Raw genomic sequence first — 16,176 nt, 5'->3', positions numbered from 1 at the left:
ACAATACTGACTAATGTGCAATGATTGAATGTTTGTGATTTATTAATGCCAGGGATAACGGTACTATGGAAGATAATTTTGCACTCACTCTAGAAACTGCTGTGAGATAACATAAATAAATCACCTTTATGCTTCACACATGAAAGGGTTTATATGTTTTTTTCACCAGGATGATTTCATATAGCCCAGGGGTGTCAGGGGAGTGGAGAATGACGTATGTCTAATGAAAGCATAGCAGTCAACATGCTTCTTTTAACTCCTTAGTCTTTGTCCTTCCCTGCCCTCGACCCTCAGGAACAGGTCAGTCCTATAAAGCTACTTTCAAGACATGACACTGAGGGAAATTAAGGGTCAAAAGTCAAAGGCAACAAACTCGAGGGCCGAAGTCCAGTGTTAAAGCACAGCACTGGGTTTATTTTAAAACCTGGAGATCAATGAGAGACATCATCAAAGGACCTCAGAGGACCATAAGTATTATATATTTTAAGTATTTTAGCTAAAAATGTTCAGCTATGCAGGTCTCATTTCTTCATTTAGGGACAGCTGTTACTCTCCAGAAGTGAAGGGCTCTTTCAGACAGGACAGCAACTAATGAGATGTAAAACATACAATGGTGACCATTTATGGTACGCTGCATAGCCCTTAAACTTTACTAGATGCTTTAATCTCCTTTAGCTTTGTTTACATTACTCCACTTGTGCACTTCTTTGCTTTTTTTCTGTATTTTTGCACTGACATGCATTCACTGTAGAGAACTGCACACTCCGTAGAAATTTGTAGTAACCACTTTCAGCTCATGAATAATTTGTTTCCCAATGCAATCAATTTCCTCCAGCATGATAAATCAGCCTACAGGGCACAGTTGGCCACATAGTATTTTGACCAGACTGGAAGAAAGGCAACTAAAACCTTTGACAAAACAAAGTGTCCCTATATAGTCTTAAACAAGGGATTACCGGCATACGCAGTGATGTCTGTCTTTGTGCACCCCATTTCTAACTCATCATAAGCTAAACATAAACAAAGAAAATGAAAAACTAGAGCAGGGATTATACTGTATATCATGTAAAAAGCACAACGGGACTGCAGTCCTGTGGGCAAAACAGCCTAAATTAGGCTTTTCCCAGCACATTGCACCATGTGGAGATAAACTGGTCCATATAAAAAAACACCAAGCTACAAGCCATTTATTTCTGCACCCCTACAGTGAATTGTGATGCTCAGTCTGCCGTGCCACCATCCAGACCTCCTGTAAAACAAACAGGTGCATCTTTTGTCTGTCTTAGTCATTTTGACACAAGCAGAAAGGGGGGAGCCCTTAATAAAAAACATTTTAAAAACACTATTTTGACTATTGTTCTCACTATTTTAATCCGGATAACAGAGTTCATTTTTGGGTCATTACAGTGTGTTAAACCTATTCACCCTGGTATGAGAAGAAAAAAAAACACACACACTCATTCGGAGATTACAAGTGGTGCATGTGATACAGAAAACATAAACAAAGACGCGATAACGCAATGCATCACTGTTACTGCAGTACGTTTTACAGGGAAACTAAACTAATGTCACGGCAAAACTAAAGGAATATTATAAGGCAAGAAAGAAAAGACAATAAGGACACTGTACTGTTGAATAAATGAGACACACTATAAGTGGTTATAAGAATACTACAGAGATGTAATAAAGAGTTCAGTCCAGCCAGCAGATATAGTATGTGCTTCATCTATAACAGACTATATATAAACTACAATCAGATGCTTTCTAGGATTGGTTTATGGAGCCTATAGAGGATGCTTTCGCTCTGCATGCACAGCTCCTTACCTTGCTTGAGGCACTTTTTCCACTTGAAGCGTCAAGTACAATCTTTCAATCCATTGATGCTCTTCTTTTAGACTCGTTTCGCAGTTTAAATTCAGCCGTTCATTTCTTCTTCTTCGGAGTGAAGTAATATTGGGGGGGAAAAATGCTGTTTTCAAAATAAAAAGACGGTGTTGAATAAAAGCAGGTGGTCACATTTTTCTTCTCAGTCCTCGCGTGGATCAAAAGAAATGTTAAAATGAATCCTCAGCATCCATGGTTATGGTTAAACTTCCTCAAAAATACTTTGCGGTCTCAGTAAAAATCCATTAACCCAGGCCACGTTCATTAGTCCGACATCAGCCCATTTAAACTTTCTGCACCGTGGTTTCTATGTGCGCACTCTTCTTTGTCCAAACTTGCTGAAAGTAGCTTTAATCATAAGTGAGAGTTTGTAATTAACTTTAATGTGTAGAACAGGGCTCATTTATCATCAAACAGGCGCCAGTTTCAGCAGAAAGAGAGCACACTGCACGTTTTCTAAAAGCCCTGATGTTGATAATCTCTCCGTGTCTCTCCTCCCATTATTATCCCTCCCTCCTCCTACCACAAGCAATGCTGGACCCCTTGTCAAGTCACCAGGAACTTCACCACACCTCTTCCTGTTAACCCCTCCATCATAAATCCCCTTTGCTAACGGGCAGAAGCTGTGAAGGTGACAATTGGTGTTGAAACGATTAGTTTATTAATCGATAAGCAGAAGTTTAATTTAGAACAATTTTAGCAATACGTTAATGTTCTCAGTCATTTATTGAGAAAAAATGCCAATATTTTGCTGTTGCCTGCTTCTCAAATGTGAGAATTTGCATCTTTTCTTGGTTTTATATTGTTTTACATTGAATATCTTTATATTTTGGACTGCTGGTTGCAGAAAACAATCAATTGGAAGATGTCAGAAACTGGTGGGCATGTTCGCTATTTTTTGTAAATGCAACAATAATCTTCAGGTACTTTGAAATTTCACAGACATAAAAGCACAGGTCTAAACAATCAAAAATAATAATGGCTGAATTCCACATAGCTACTTCAGTTTCAGGGTCCTGGTATTGTGCATGCCAGCTCACAGCCACGCAAGTCAAAATGTCTGCTGTGAAAAATGCCTATTGACAGTAATTCTTAGTAGCAGCCTTAGTGTAAAATTAACAAAACATACTCTTCCCGTGTTATATTTAGTGCCACATAAGATTTTTCAGCATGGGATGTAACATGTAATTACCTGCAAAAACAATGATTAAACCAGAGATGTTGTTTTTAAAACTTATTTTTGTAAAGGCTGTGAAACTGTGTACAGCCAGGTGTCAAGTTGTGGTCAGAGCATGATGGTGTGGTCAGAGAGAATCCACTGCTTGGGAAAAAAACAACGCCTTTATGTTGAAGGTACAATGATCGACTTCCGTTACTTTGTCAGCAGTCTGTGTGACTTGATGTTGCTGGTGTTTGAGCGCCTCAGACAAAAGCGCCTTTTCGTGGGAAAGGGAGCTGAGGATCGTAATCTTAACAAAAGGCAAATGCTCAAGAAATCCAACGCAAACATCCCCAAACGTTCAGTGAAGACAATAAACACCGACCTTATAGCGTTGAATAGGAAGATTGGTGTGATGTGTTTCTAATTTTCATTTAAAATAAGGGGTTGACATACCACAAAACACACATACACCACCCAAGTCCTGATACTTCTTCTAGACGGACTAGTATAGGCAATCAATAACTGTACATATAAGTAATGATGATCATGAAGAGTTATTATTTTTAACTGTATAAATGTATAAAAATATATTTTTCCTCTTCAAGACAGTATGACTTTCATGGAGGTTCATCATTTAGCCTACCTGGCAACTTAATAAATTATATAAAATGCCCGTCCTCCACACAAATGATTGTAAATAACAGCATTTATGATAACAATGTTGTTATCATGAGAACGTCTCTTTTCTCTATAATTTCAAAGAATATTTCGACAACTTAAACGCCAATATACTGTGAATGCTACACAAAAAGCTAAGGTAAGGCCATTAGAATATTAGCTAAGCTAACCCGCCTACATCCTTACAACCGTTAGCCTGGCCGTTAGTTACCTAACGGCTCAAGCAAGCAAGAGCGAGTTATGAGCTTATTTTCTTAATGTCCTTTTATCCATTTCATAATATAAAGTTATTTCTTACCCTCGACTAGCTATTAGGAAATGACATTTTTATTGATAGTAGTGTACCAAATTAGCCAATATTAGGCTAATAGAGCTCACTGATGCTTGATGCTGTGTTCTTCTTCTTTTTACTGAAGTCCACTGCCGTTAAACTCCTTTCTCTGTCAGAATAACAGAAAAATGTACTTGTTATTTTTTGTTCAATTTTACATGACTTCCCTTATGATTTAAATGAAGGGCCACCTGCACAAAGAATCAAGAAACATTTAAATATTTCCATGGTCTTACCTCAGAACCACCTCTTTTGATTTCCTCTTCACATGAATAGGATGCTACTCAAAGATTAGTAACTCTGCTATCATTTCAATATTCCGAGGGAGTCTAGTTCATGTCCCTGTTTTGTTTATCAGACTTATTTAAAATATCCAATCCAGTACCAAGCACCCTGTATCACCACTAGAGGACAGTAGTCTCCCTGCTGCTGCTGCTGCTGAGACAACAGTATATGGTCGTTTCGAGAGGGTAACCCTAGATTTATGAAACTCTCGCGAGATTTGCAAGGAAGCATTAACTTTCGACTACACCCCGTTTCAAGTGATCATTTTGACCCAAACCATGATCTTTCCTTAACCAAGTATTTTTACCATGTAGACGAACACACTTCATGAATCTACAGTGTCCATCTATAAATAGAGCTCTAACGACATTAGGGAATTTAAAAAAAATCATAGATTTTAAACAACTAAGACATATATTTTTAAAAAATATCAAGAAAACATATTGATCAGGTGTACATTTTGTCGTAGTTCCCCTGAGACTGCCGTTCCTTTATTTTGCTACTGCCCTTTGTGAGACTCAGAATAACGTGTGTAACTTTATCAACAGCCATACTGATTGATTTTATATTATTTTGGAAACATGTACTGTTTCAAATACTAGAAGATAACCCTACATTGAATTCAGCAGCTCAACAAATCTTTTAATTTTATTGGCTATATTTCATATTCATAAAAGCAAATTTACAGGTAAAAAGCTGAACTTCTTGGTTTTCACAAAGGAGGTCAAACAGTACATTGATTCCATTCGATTTCCCTCAAATCCAAAGGCTGCAAAAACTATTAATATCTGTTTTTTGTTTAAAATCTTTGTATGAACTGTAAATCCCTCTAGCTCAGAGTTTTCTTCTGCAAATCATAAAAGGAAAATTTTGTATATGATCATTTTGTGGATGAAGAACCTGTAATTGTTCATACATATATCAATAAAGAAAAAAACTAGTGGCATACTTGACAGAAATGATGCAGAGTGCATTCAGGAGTGCAGAAAAGATAATATGTTAAAGTATTGTGTGTGGTGCCAAAGAGACACACTGAATGTTACTTTACTATATCCTTGGAATATTACTATACACCCATTATGTGTCAGTGGTGCCCATACTGATAAGTTTTACTACAGTAGGTCTTATGGTTTTCATGCTAAATTAATTCTTAACAGTAATTGTGCTTCATTCTTCACATTAGTCCTGAGTGCACCTATAATAATGAATATACGGTACTGAATGTATATTTTCAAGGTGTAAAAATTACTGGATTGTTCAAGGCAATAAAAGTGTATATACCAGGAACATTACAGTCAATATCTGACATAAAGTGTTTTAACTGTTCTGACTAAAACCAGGTCATTTGTGGTTGGCGGTTGACATGGGTTCGTTTAGTAAAAACAAAGAGAACACGGGAAACTGGTCTTAAAGATCTCCACCAAAACAGCTGGTTGTCACAGACCTGAAAGGATTATACAAATGCAACCTTTACTGGTGATGTATTTTACATATGACATTATCCTGTATGATGATGGAGCCATGCAAAGGAAATAGAGGTGGCAGCCCTGCCTTCCACAAGGACACTTTCAAAATAGGGTGAAATTTAAGAGTTGATAGCACAGATAAGAAGTAGACAGGATTTTGACATGGGTTAACAGAATGCCAGGCCTTAATTGCGTGTGTACTTCCCTGTTTGACAATATTTAGGCCAGGTACACCATATGGAGATTAAGGACTCTTCATTTGCTAGAGACTTGTTAGGGCAGTCTGATAATAGGGAATTGCAATAATCCAGCCTAGAAGTAACAAATGTGTGGACTAGTTTTTCTACATCTTTTTGAGACAGGATGTGCCTGATTTTTGCAATGTTACATAGGTTAAAAAAGGCAGTCCTTGAAATTAGTTTTATGTGGGAGTTGAAGGACATATCCTGATCAAACATAACTCCCAGATTCCTTACAGTGGTGCTGGAGGCCATGGTAATGCCATCCAGAGTAGCTATATCATTAGATAATGTGTTTCTGAGGTGTTCAGGGCCAAGCACAATAACTTCTGTTTTGAGTTTAGTATCAGAAAGTTGCAGGTCATCCAGGTCTTTATGCCCTAAGGCATGCTCAGAGTTTAGTTAACTGATTGGTTTGATCTGGCTTCATTGATAAATATAAATGGGAATCATCTGCATAACAATAGACATTTATGGAGTGTTTCCTAATAATATTACCTAAAGGAAGCATATATAAGGAGAATAGTATTGGTCCATGCACAGAACCTTGTTGAACTCCATGTCTAACTTTTGCATGCATGGAGGATTCATCGTTATGGTGTACAAACGGAAATCAATCTGATAAATAGCATTTAAACCAGCTTAATGCAGTTCCTTTAATGCCAATTATATGTTCCAGTCTCTTTGATAGGATGTGATTGTCAGTGGTGTCAAATGCAGCACTAAGATCTAACAAGACATGTACAATCATCCAAGAAATCCAAGAAGAGCACTAGGACAGTAAGGAGAAATTAACTGGGACCTCTGCTCTCCAGCATACTGTTAATATTGTGTATCAAACCAATAACAGCCTTTTACTAAACATATATATTAATACATTGGTTGAATTCCTGTATATACTGTATCATAAGATAAAATGTGTTATACCCAGATTATCAGATGTCAGACCAGCTCAGTGTTAAGTTGCTGACAGTGACATTGTGTAATTTCAGATCATCTGACATTCATCATTTTATGTTAATCAAATGAGTATGATGGTTAAATAATAACATAATATATAATAATAGTAATGTTAATGTTTCTCTGAGTATGATCTAAATAACACACAAATAAAGAAAGATTCATGAAATTACAGTTTTATTAATTTACTGAGCTAATAAAACACATATACATATCAAAGAATATCTGATAGTGTTTTGGCTTCTTAACAGCAGGCTGGCATTAACTACCTATGTAGACATAAAACCTATGAGAATAACATCACTATCCTTCAAATTGCAATGCAGGTAATTTACAGAATCTCATTTTTCCATCACTGCTTTAATCAGCACAAGCAATACCTCATATGAGTGCATGTAAGCACAGAAAGGCTGTGCTTCAAGCTGTGATGTTTATTAATCATCAAAGTCTGGGATATCATCATAGGAGTAGCCTGGGTAGCCCTTTGAAGCATAGTAGGCTATCCGTAGGTGGTAGATTCCTGGCAGGAAGACAAGGATCCCAATGATGAGGACAGGCATGGTACGATCAGAGTGCTGAAAGAGACAGAAACATTTCAGTAAGTCATTAATGCAATAAAAGCAAATATATTGAACTCTTTTTATTTTAAAAAGTGCTCACAGTGACTCCAAAGTATCCAGCCAGGAGAAGGGCGCCAATGATGATTAACAGAGAGCCGATTATGAAGAGGACTGTAGCTAGTGCGATGGCTTTGTATGGGACTTTGGGTGGGCTCCTTTTGAACTGTGGAGGAGAAATATTTAATAAAAACACTTTTCTGTAACACAGCAGGGTTTCCATGGCACTGCTTGTTTTCCTACTCATAAACTAGGCAGGCAAAATTAGTCTGGCTCATAAGGCACTGAAAATTCTTGGAAAAGTGAAAGTCTGTGACTGCTTCACGGATGTTTTCTATCAAAGGAAGTTGACTTTATGAGCCATGAAACTGTCACATCACATCACGTATTTGAAGATGTAAATGTGTTGGTCATGCATTCCATTCCCTGTGAACAGATACTCGAGTGAACATTCATAAAGTTATTTTTGTTGATTTAAAGGGGAACTTCACTGAATTTACTCATGAAGTTCAGTTTACTAGTTATGATGAGTACTCTGGCAATGTGACTCTGGGGTCTCTGGAGGAGTTGTGTCAAGTCTGGGGATTAGTCAACTAATTGACTGACAGAAAACTATTTTGATAATAGATAATCACTTTAGTCATTTTTTAAAGAAAAAATGCTAAAATTCTCACTTTTCTGCTTCTGAAAAGCGAATATTTTCTGGTTTCTCTAGTCTTCTATGATAGTAAACTGAGTATCTTTGGGTTATGGACTGTTGGCCAGAACAAAACAAGACATTTCAGGTTGCATCTTGGGCATGTGGGAAACCGTGATTGTCATTTTTCACCATTTTCTGACATTTTATAGATCAAACGACTTACTGATTAATTGAGCAAATAATCACCAGATTAATCAATAATGACGTAATTGTTAATTATGTTAGTCAAATATGAGAAAATTATCCTTGTGATGTCATCAGGGTTATCTCAGCTTGTGTTTGGAGACGGCACATTTATAACGAAAAGCCTGTGTTACTCAATGGGGGCAAAGAGTTTGAAAGATAGAGGCATGAAATAAACTGTGGGTAGTGAAAGACCCTATCAAATGTCATTATGGGAAATGTAGTATCTAGAGTTTCTGATCTCAATAGGCACTAAAAGTCAGATATCTTGGCCTCTGCTGCTTCAATTTTGACCATTTGTATTTCAATCTGTTTCTCACAAGTCCTCAAGTGTTATGGTAGCATAGTGTTTAAGTACTGGAGTACTCCTTTAAGTCCAGTTATATCTTTATCCAGTGAAATCTAAATTTTCTGTTATAATGTGACCTATGACCTTTAGTCTCTGATCACAATACAGCAGCTGTTGGGAAAGGTTTTTATGAAAATGAAAATGAAATATTGCCAGAAAAGCATTTATTGATTTTGTTTTGCTCTCTTCTCAAAAATTAAAATGCCTTTCTACATCCATCACAGATCATTTGGATACTATTTAACAGGAAACCTGTGCAGACTGAGCTCAGGGTCTCTGCTGACACCTGACCTGTCTTACCTGTAAATCGATGTAGCCGTCATCATCAGTGGCTAACCTGGAGTACCTAACCTTGCTGTTAGGTACCCCGTTAGAAACAACGTTACGAGCTGGCATCTTCGGTTTGTTTTCAGTTTGTCAATGAGGCTGCAGCAGCTCGGCTACAAGAGCAGAGGCGACACGGCAGCCATCGTCCGGATCGAAGTTCAAACACCAGATCTGACTGTACTTCATAAAAAAACGAGTTTCAGATGAGATTACACAGCGGGGTGTTGTCGGTGGCGGATCTCCTGACCTGGATCTTCCGTGTTTCCTGTGCGGTCTATCTGCGCATGCGCAGAGCGAAGCGTCATTATCAGTTCAACACAGCGGACAAATATTGTATTATCAATAAAATGAAAGAGCTAATTTAAATGTTTACATAGAATATATACTGTAAAGCAGTTCCGAAAATGTTTAAACTGTATATGAATTATTCTTGTGATTTCGATGATCATAAAAGAAACAAATCTTCACTTATTTTTCTATTGTATGTATTCCGATTGATATGCAAAACTTTCTATCTAGAGAAACAGGTCAATTGGCCATGCTTTATGGTAATGACTTGTTTTATTATGTTAACTTTTTAATCCAGCTATTTGTAATTTTTTTGGCAAATTCCATACACATCAAATGAAATGGACCAATAGAAAACCAAACTTTACCTTATTTCTAATTGATTCTGAGCTCTAGTACAATTCTCTAGTCAAGCTGCAAAACAAAAAAGCAACAAAGACCCAAGCTGTATTTAAAACACGTAAAAATATTGACTAATGTTACTTGATTATTAATCTGTACCCCTTTATTTATTCATTCATTCATCCTCCTCCTATGTACTATTTTGTTTTTATTGAATGTAAAAAGCTTCTCGCCTCCTTCTCTCCTGTTCTAATTTTATTTTATTCTGTCATAATTGAATTGTCTGGCACTTTGTTTCCTCTTTTTGTTCTTCATACTTGTTTATATGTTTTCAATAACGTTGAGAGGAAGAAAGAAAGAAAAGAAAACCCAACACAGTGGTTTCAAGATTGCATTGTGGGAACAACTCTCTTAGATTGACTCAAAATCGCTTCATATTATATATTATCCATATGAAAGCAAAGTTGTCAAATCTACGTGCACTGCTCCATGTCAACCACTAGAGGGCGCTGCCGAGTCTCAGTAAAATGAGCAGGTCGCAGTGAGCTGCAGACATCCGCTTAGTGTGAAGAGTCATCTCCTGGTGTGGATGTTCATTTCCTGAGCTCAAAAGATAAAGTTTCTGTCCGGGCTGCAGGTTTTGAAACAATTTCTTGTAACAGGAGATGAAACACCGACAGAGGGTTTGCCTCTGGTGGCTGTTTTCAGCCACAGAGATTTTCTATCAGATAATGTCTATTTAAGAAGAAAGAAGAGAAATAAAAGAGATCAGAAAACGTGAGTCCACTATGAAAATAACATAACATTAATTCAAAAGAACGCACTAAATCAGCTACTCCCTTCAAAAAATGACACATTAGTTAAGTCTCTTTGATTTCCATTATCCATCAGATGAAGTTAGGGGGGTAAGTAATAATTCAATAATACTGACAGCTCCATATAATTTGATTGTATTTAGGATGGAACATTTTCATCACTGACGTTTCAGCTTTGGGAGAAGCACCTTCAAAGTGTTCGTGTACGCCACATTATCCCTGCCAGGTATTGTCATCTCCCTGGTCATGCACACAAATATCCTGGCCTGTGAATGACTGACCGTGAAATAGACAAAACACGCAATAAAATCTGCTGACAGTCTCCTTGAAATGAATAATTAAAGCTGTTGTGGTAGGCAGCCCTATATTGTGTTTTCTCCCTTTTTTTTCCAAATGCGTTTTTCACATTGCCCTGCTAGTCTGTAGAAAATTGGATTGTCACATACGTAGACAAATATAGACTCTCCTGTAGGCAGAATCCAGATATCTGTGTGGCCCTGAAGCTACACACCAAAGTGTCTCATTGTGATTCGAGCTTTCTGGCAGGTCTGTGCATTCTACATTCAAGGATGAATGTCCACAGCTTGTAAATGATCTGGAACTACACCATCCTTTCATGAGCAGTGATAATAAAGTAAATGCATATTCTTATTAGAAGTGCTCGCAGCATCAATAATACGCTCTTGTTGCCTTTAAAGTACTTGTTGGCAGGGAACGAGTCTTGAGTGATCATTAGTGCGCCCAGTGACCTTGACTGCCAGTCGCATTGTTGTAGTTTAAGGCCATGATATTGCTCTCTTGAGGGATATAAGCCCTAAAATCATTCATTTGTGTTTCATATTCCTGTATTTTTGCAGTGCTTGTAATATGAATCACCGTGCATTGTGCTGCTCTGTATATTCCCTCTCCTTGTTCAATTTTCTGATACATATTTACAAATATATATATAAACCTCTGCAAGAAATAATCTCTATAAATCTACCGTGGATACAAATGGATTTCATCTTTGCTTTAGGAGGATTAAAAAAATGTATTTTTTCTTTTATTGGCTACTTTAAAGTGCATCAGTGATGCAAATTGCAGTGCAAAAAATGTGGAGCACATTTGGCTCCCACATAAGTCCTCTTTTCCAGAAGAAAGGCATCATATAAGCCACCCATGCCTCTTGCAATAATTGACTGTGCAGACATTTGTGTGTGTGCATGCTGCCATCCTCCATGTACCGGTTACTTACAATAACAATGGTAAACTTTGCCCTTGGCTTTATTAAATGTGCCAGTTTCTTTACTCATATCTCTTTGTGCTGTGTGACTGCATGTTGGCTGCACTCATTAGTCGACGCCAAGGCTGCGTCACTGGTGCATATTCCTTTGTATGCCAAATACTACCCTCTTATCTGTCCCGTCTCGTCACTTGGATGTTCAATACCTACAATCAAGGTCACTTGGCTGCACAAGCCGCTTACCCTTCCTCAGGCTGATGTTTAGGAACACGACATTTAATTTAGCTGCTGCTCATCCTTGAAACAATCTGCAAGACAGGATAAATCTGCAATTATTTCACATTCATACAGTACCGGTCAAATGTTTGGACAGACGTTCCCATTCAGTTGAATGAGCATGTGTGTCCAAACTTTTGACTGGTTCTATTCAAAATGAATGGACTACTGATTGTGTAATCTATCTGCAAATGACCCTGCTGCCCCATATTGTTGGTTGTCTCTTCAGATATTATATCCTGTATTGTCTTGTTTGTATTTTTGGTCTTTTTGCTGAATTAGATTTGGGCTTTGGGGTTTCTATGGGACAAAATACGCAATGGCGCAATGTAACTCCACAAAACGGCACTGCACAAGTGACATCTGGAGTTGTGATTAATTAATCAGATGACGAACAAGACTGTCACCGGTCAGAGGGGGGCAGAGGATGTTGTCATGTTGGATAATCCCTGCCACTAGACCATAATGCCTGCATAGAGGAGCATCGGAACAGCTGAGCACACTGAGCCCTCAGGTTGTGTGTGTGTTTGTGTGTGTATGTGTGTGTGTGTGTGTGTGTGTGTGTGTATGTGTGTATGTGTGTGTGTTTTTAAGTTGAGTTGAATTGCGTGGCAAGAAGACAGCAGCACTCACCCCCTTATAACCCCTGGGTATGACACTGAACAGTAAGAGAGCAGCATTTAGGCCATAATTAGAGTCCTGTTCTGAGTGGAGTTCTGTCTGCTGAGATAATTAGGTCTGTCTTCATTACAGCAATTGCAGATTGTACCACGACTGGAGCCCAATAAAGGGTTGACCCATTATACCACTTGAACATCATGCGATCTCCCTGTGGTTCAGCTTTTTACTTTTAAACCAGCCCGGTTTAAGAGATGATCAAATGTGGCATGTGGGTGGTGCACAGGTGCTGCTGAGCAACACGCTTTTCAAAATTTAAAATAAGCCTGCACAGACTAATATCATTTCTTTATTTTTAGGCTTGTCGAGCCTCATGTGGAAGAAATAAATCATTAGGCTGATGTGTGGGTTTGCTTATATAAGTGCTCATATATTGAACGTACAGTATGATGAGCAGTGATACGTATGTAGATGGAATATGGGTTTGGATAGAGTAGTGCAAAGGGTTACTCTCTGTTTTTAATGCCTAATTGTTAATTCTAGGAGAAAACAAGTCTTCTGATGTACTTTAAAAATAGTTACAGTCTACATACGTCATTGCCTCGATGACACGTTCAGTACATCACGCAGATGTTAAAAGAATCACATCTTAATGGCTGACTTCTTGCTTCATTAAACACTGATCAAAACATTGCCTTTTGTGAATGCAAATCAGTACCAGCATCATGTAGCTCTCTGAGGAAAAGAAGACACAGAAGGATTTGTCAACTTTGATTAAATCACAGCATATTCTCATACTCGGTGCAGAACAAGAGGAGCGCTTCTTAGTGATAAAAAAAAAAAAACTGATGATGAAGTGATGTGATAACGTTGGACTCTGTTCATATACCACTTCATTAATCTATGTCATACAGGATGGTTGCAGGAAGTTGCAGTAATATGTCTTGTAATTCTGTCCACTGCAAGTGATGACTGAAGCGGTTTTTCTTTTCCTCTTTAATCTGTTTGTCAGGTGAGAGACTCGGGTTAGTTGCGTTCGTGTGTGTGGGTGGACGGCTGACTGTTGCAGGACACTACATGAACAGCTTTATCAACGTGATGACGTCGATCACCTTTATTTCACATTGTCAACTCACTTTTTTTCCTTCAGTTTATTACAGTAAAAAAAAAGAGCACAACCACTGCAGCTTAGTGGCTTCGAGACTGTGATTATAACATGACACGTAAAGTAGCTCTGAATGTGCTTGTATACCAATTTCCAGTAGCACAAACAAATCAGTGCTGTGCGGCATGATGTTAGGTGTCTGCATGTGGTTTTGAACTGTGCCTGGTACCCATTTTTTAGAGGATTTTGTCAGAAAATAGGAGTGGAAAACTCTTGATATGTAATTAAGGTGAATGTCACTGTAAATGCCAACATTAGTGTGAGTGTTCAGCTCAGGTTGTTGCTTCTATGATGGGAAATGTTTCTTCCAGTGCAGAGATATTGATTTCAGTATCTTTCAAACTCAGCGGCCCGCCTCACCGCGTGGGCAGCTCAGACAGGTAATTGCTTTTCCAACAGGTCTTAGATAAGCATGATACACTCTAACAAGATGCAAATTCACAGCAAACAGAATAAACCAGAGCTTCGTTTCACTGTTTCATTACTTTGCTGTATTTCATCTGTTGTGGGTTTTTTTTGCAGTGTTGCATTAATTTGTGCAATAATGCATAATTACATAGTAATCAATCTGTTGTTGCAGTATTCATGCTTGTCTGTCTGCATAAGTGCAGAACAATCGTGCATGCACAATAATGAGACATAACTTCCAGAAATGTTAATTCTTACCAAAGTGTCTGTGAACAATCAAAATTGTTTTCTCAATTTTACATTTGCTTCCATAAAATGTGACATTTGTTTCCATAAAATGGTCGATTTATTGTGCTTACAAAATATATATGTCACGTATTTAGGTTGCACACTGACTTTTACTGAAACTATTGTATTTTTAAAGAGGTCAGAGGTGTGCTTGTGATTTTGCTATGACATGATGAAGTAGATTTTTCCCCACAGCAGGCAGATAAAAGTCTCATCATTGATTGTGCTGAGAAGCTGTACTTTAAACAGTCAAATGTTTACTTCACAGACCGGCTTAACATCTCTCACTGGGAGCCAGCAGCAGCCTGAGGTAAAGCCTTCATTTCTGGATACAACTGGAAAACAATGACTATACCAAATGGATCAACTGAAGATCGGCCCACAGTGGGGAGAAAACCAAAAAAAGAAAGAAATCAATGTGCTGTGTTTATTCATGTGTGCTTGTGTGTGTGTTTGAGTGCTTGTTTCTGCTTCATCTCTTCATCATAGCTTTAATTGATGAAAAAAAAGGGGGGGGGGGGGGGGTGATAAAAGCAAAGGCATTGAATAATTAAGTCCCTTGTGAAATTGCAACGGCAGATAAATCGCAATTGACTGTTGCGCCTCAGGCGTTAACAAATGTGTATTGACTGAGCGATATACAGCACAGTTAAACCAGAGAGTCGTATAGACAATATACCAGACAGGTGACAAATTAAAGGCAAAACCAATATAAAGTGTCTCAGTAAGGTGTTGGGCCGCCACATGCTGCCAGAACAGCTTCAATGTGCTTTGGCATTGATTCTACAACTCTCTGAACTCTTCTGGAGGAATGAACACATCTCTTCCAAAAGATATTCCCTCATTTGGTGTTTTGTTGATGGTGGTGGAGAGCACTGTCTAACAATCAGTCAGTCCAAAATCTCCCATAGCTGTTCAACTGGGTTGTACTCGCCCACTTGTTGAGAATATGGTGAAAGATGACTCATCTGACCATATCACTTTTTTCCACATCTCTGTAAACCAGTGCCTATGGTTTTTGCACCACTGAACTCTGAAATATGCATTCATCTTTGTAATGAGGGGTTTATGCACTATATATATATATATATATATATCTATGTAATTGTCGACGGACTGCTCTTGCTGACACAGTCCGATCATGTCCTGCATTGACATTCTCAGTCACCTGAGGAAGAGTTGCTCTTCTATTTTTGCTTAGCACTAAGGCACAAGCATAACGGTCATTAAATGTGCGCTGTCAGCCACAATTTATGACCCTATATACTGATGTCTTTCTCATAGATCTAAATGCAGACGTCACTTTACTCACTGTTCCCATTAAAAACACTAGCCAGTTGAGCAGTCTTTGTGACTGAAGCTCCTGCCATCCGTGCCCCAACGATGAACCTTCTTTCAAGGTCACTTCTCTTCTTACCATCTTCATACAAAATTGGAATCAGCTGGGCCTGCGCAGCATCTTTATACATGCCACAGAGCATGACTGGATGTTAATTGCTTAATTGTACCATGCAGTGCACCTGTGTGGAAGCATCTGCATTCATTATGTTTCTCCACTCATTTATTCAGGTCT

The 16,176-nt window shown here is 38.1% G+C and overlaps 2 protein-coding genes and 1 long non-coding RNA gene across 4 annotated transcripts in view; 1 reads left to right on the top strand and 2 right to left on the bottom strand.

Annotated features, from left to right (window-relative positions):
• Positions 1-4,516, bottom strand: part of igsf9b (immunoglobulin superfamily, member 9b) — a 30,320-nt gene extending 25,804 nt beyond the window's left edge. Inside the window, exons 1-2 of one of the 2 annotated variants that reach the window (XM_042421381.1) lie at positions 4,292-4,516; positions 4,103-4,164 (exon numbers count right to left, since the gene is read on the bottom strand). The gene's annotated coding sequence lies outside the window, so the exon portion shown is untranslated. Of the gene's footprint in view, positions 1-1,824; positions 3,599-4,102; positions 4,165-4,291 lie in introns of those variants that run through there. The other variant, XM_042421382.1, reaches the window with a different exon arrangement.
• A 2,649-nt stretch (positions 4,517-7,165) lies between these two features.
• On the bottom strand, positions 7,166-9,464 carry tmem230b (transmembrane protein 230b). Its single transcript, XM_042421751.1, has 3 exons — positions 9,155-9,464; positions 7,666-7,788; positions 7,166-7,580 (listed from the first exon to the last, which is right to left on the bottom strand). The coding sequence occupies exons 1-3, from the start codon at positions 9,248-9,250 to the stop codon at positions 7,440-7,442; spliced, it is 360 nt and encodes a 119-aa protein (XP_042277685.1). The 5' UTR covers positions 9,251-9,464; the 3' UTR covers positions 7,166-7,439.
• A 948-nt stretch (positions 9,465-10,412) lies between these two features.
• LOC121904634 lies at positions 10,413-15,106 on the top strand. The gene is made up of 3 exons (XR_006098264.1): positions 10,413-10,588; positions 10,770-10,852; positions 14,872-15,106. It is a non-coding gene; the product is annotated as an uncharacterized LOC121904634 (long non-coding RNA).
• The last annotated feature ends 1,070 nt before the right edge of the window (positions 15,107-16,176 follow it).

The sequence above is a fragment of the Thunnus maccoyii genome, chromosome 9 (genome assembly GCF_910596095.1).
Source record: "Thunnus maccoyii chromosome 9, fThuMac1.1, whole genome shotgun sequence".
Taxonomy (NCBI): domain Eukaryota; kingdom Metazoa; phylum Chordata; class Actinopteri; order Scombriformes; family Scombridae; genus Thunnus; species Thunnus maccoyii.
Note: the sequence above shows the minus strand (reverse complement) of the source record. Positions and strands in the feature narration are given on the sequence as shown.

Excerpts from the sequence above, each read along its gene's own strand:
- tmem230b (XM_042421751.1), bottom strand. The coding sequence starts at position 9,250 with ATGCCAGCTCGTAACGTTGTTTCTAACGGGGTACCTAACAGCAAGGTT. Across the intron at positions 7,789-9,154 it reads ACGGCTACATCGATTTACAG|TTCAAAAGGAGCCCACCCAA; the intron begins GTAAGACAGGTC and ends TCTCCTCCACAG. Across the intron at positions 7,581-7,665 it reads CTGGATACTTTGGAGTCACT|CACTCTGATCGTACCATGCC; the intron begins GTGAGCACTTTT and ends TGTCTCTTTCAG.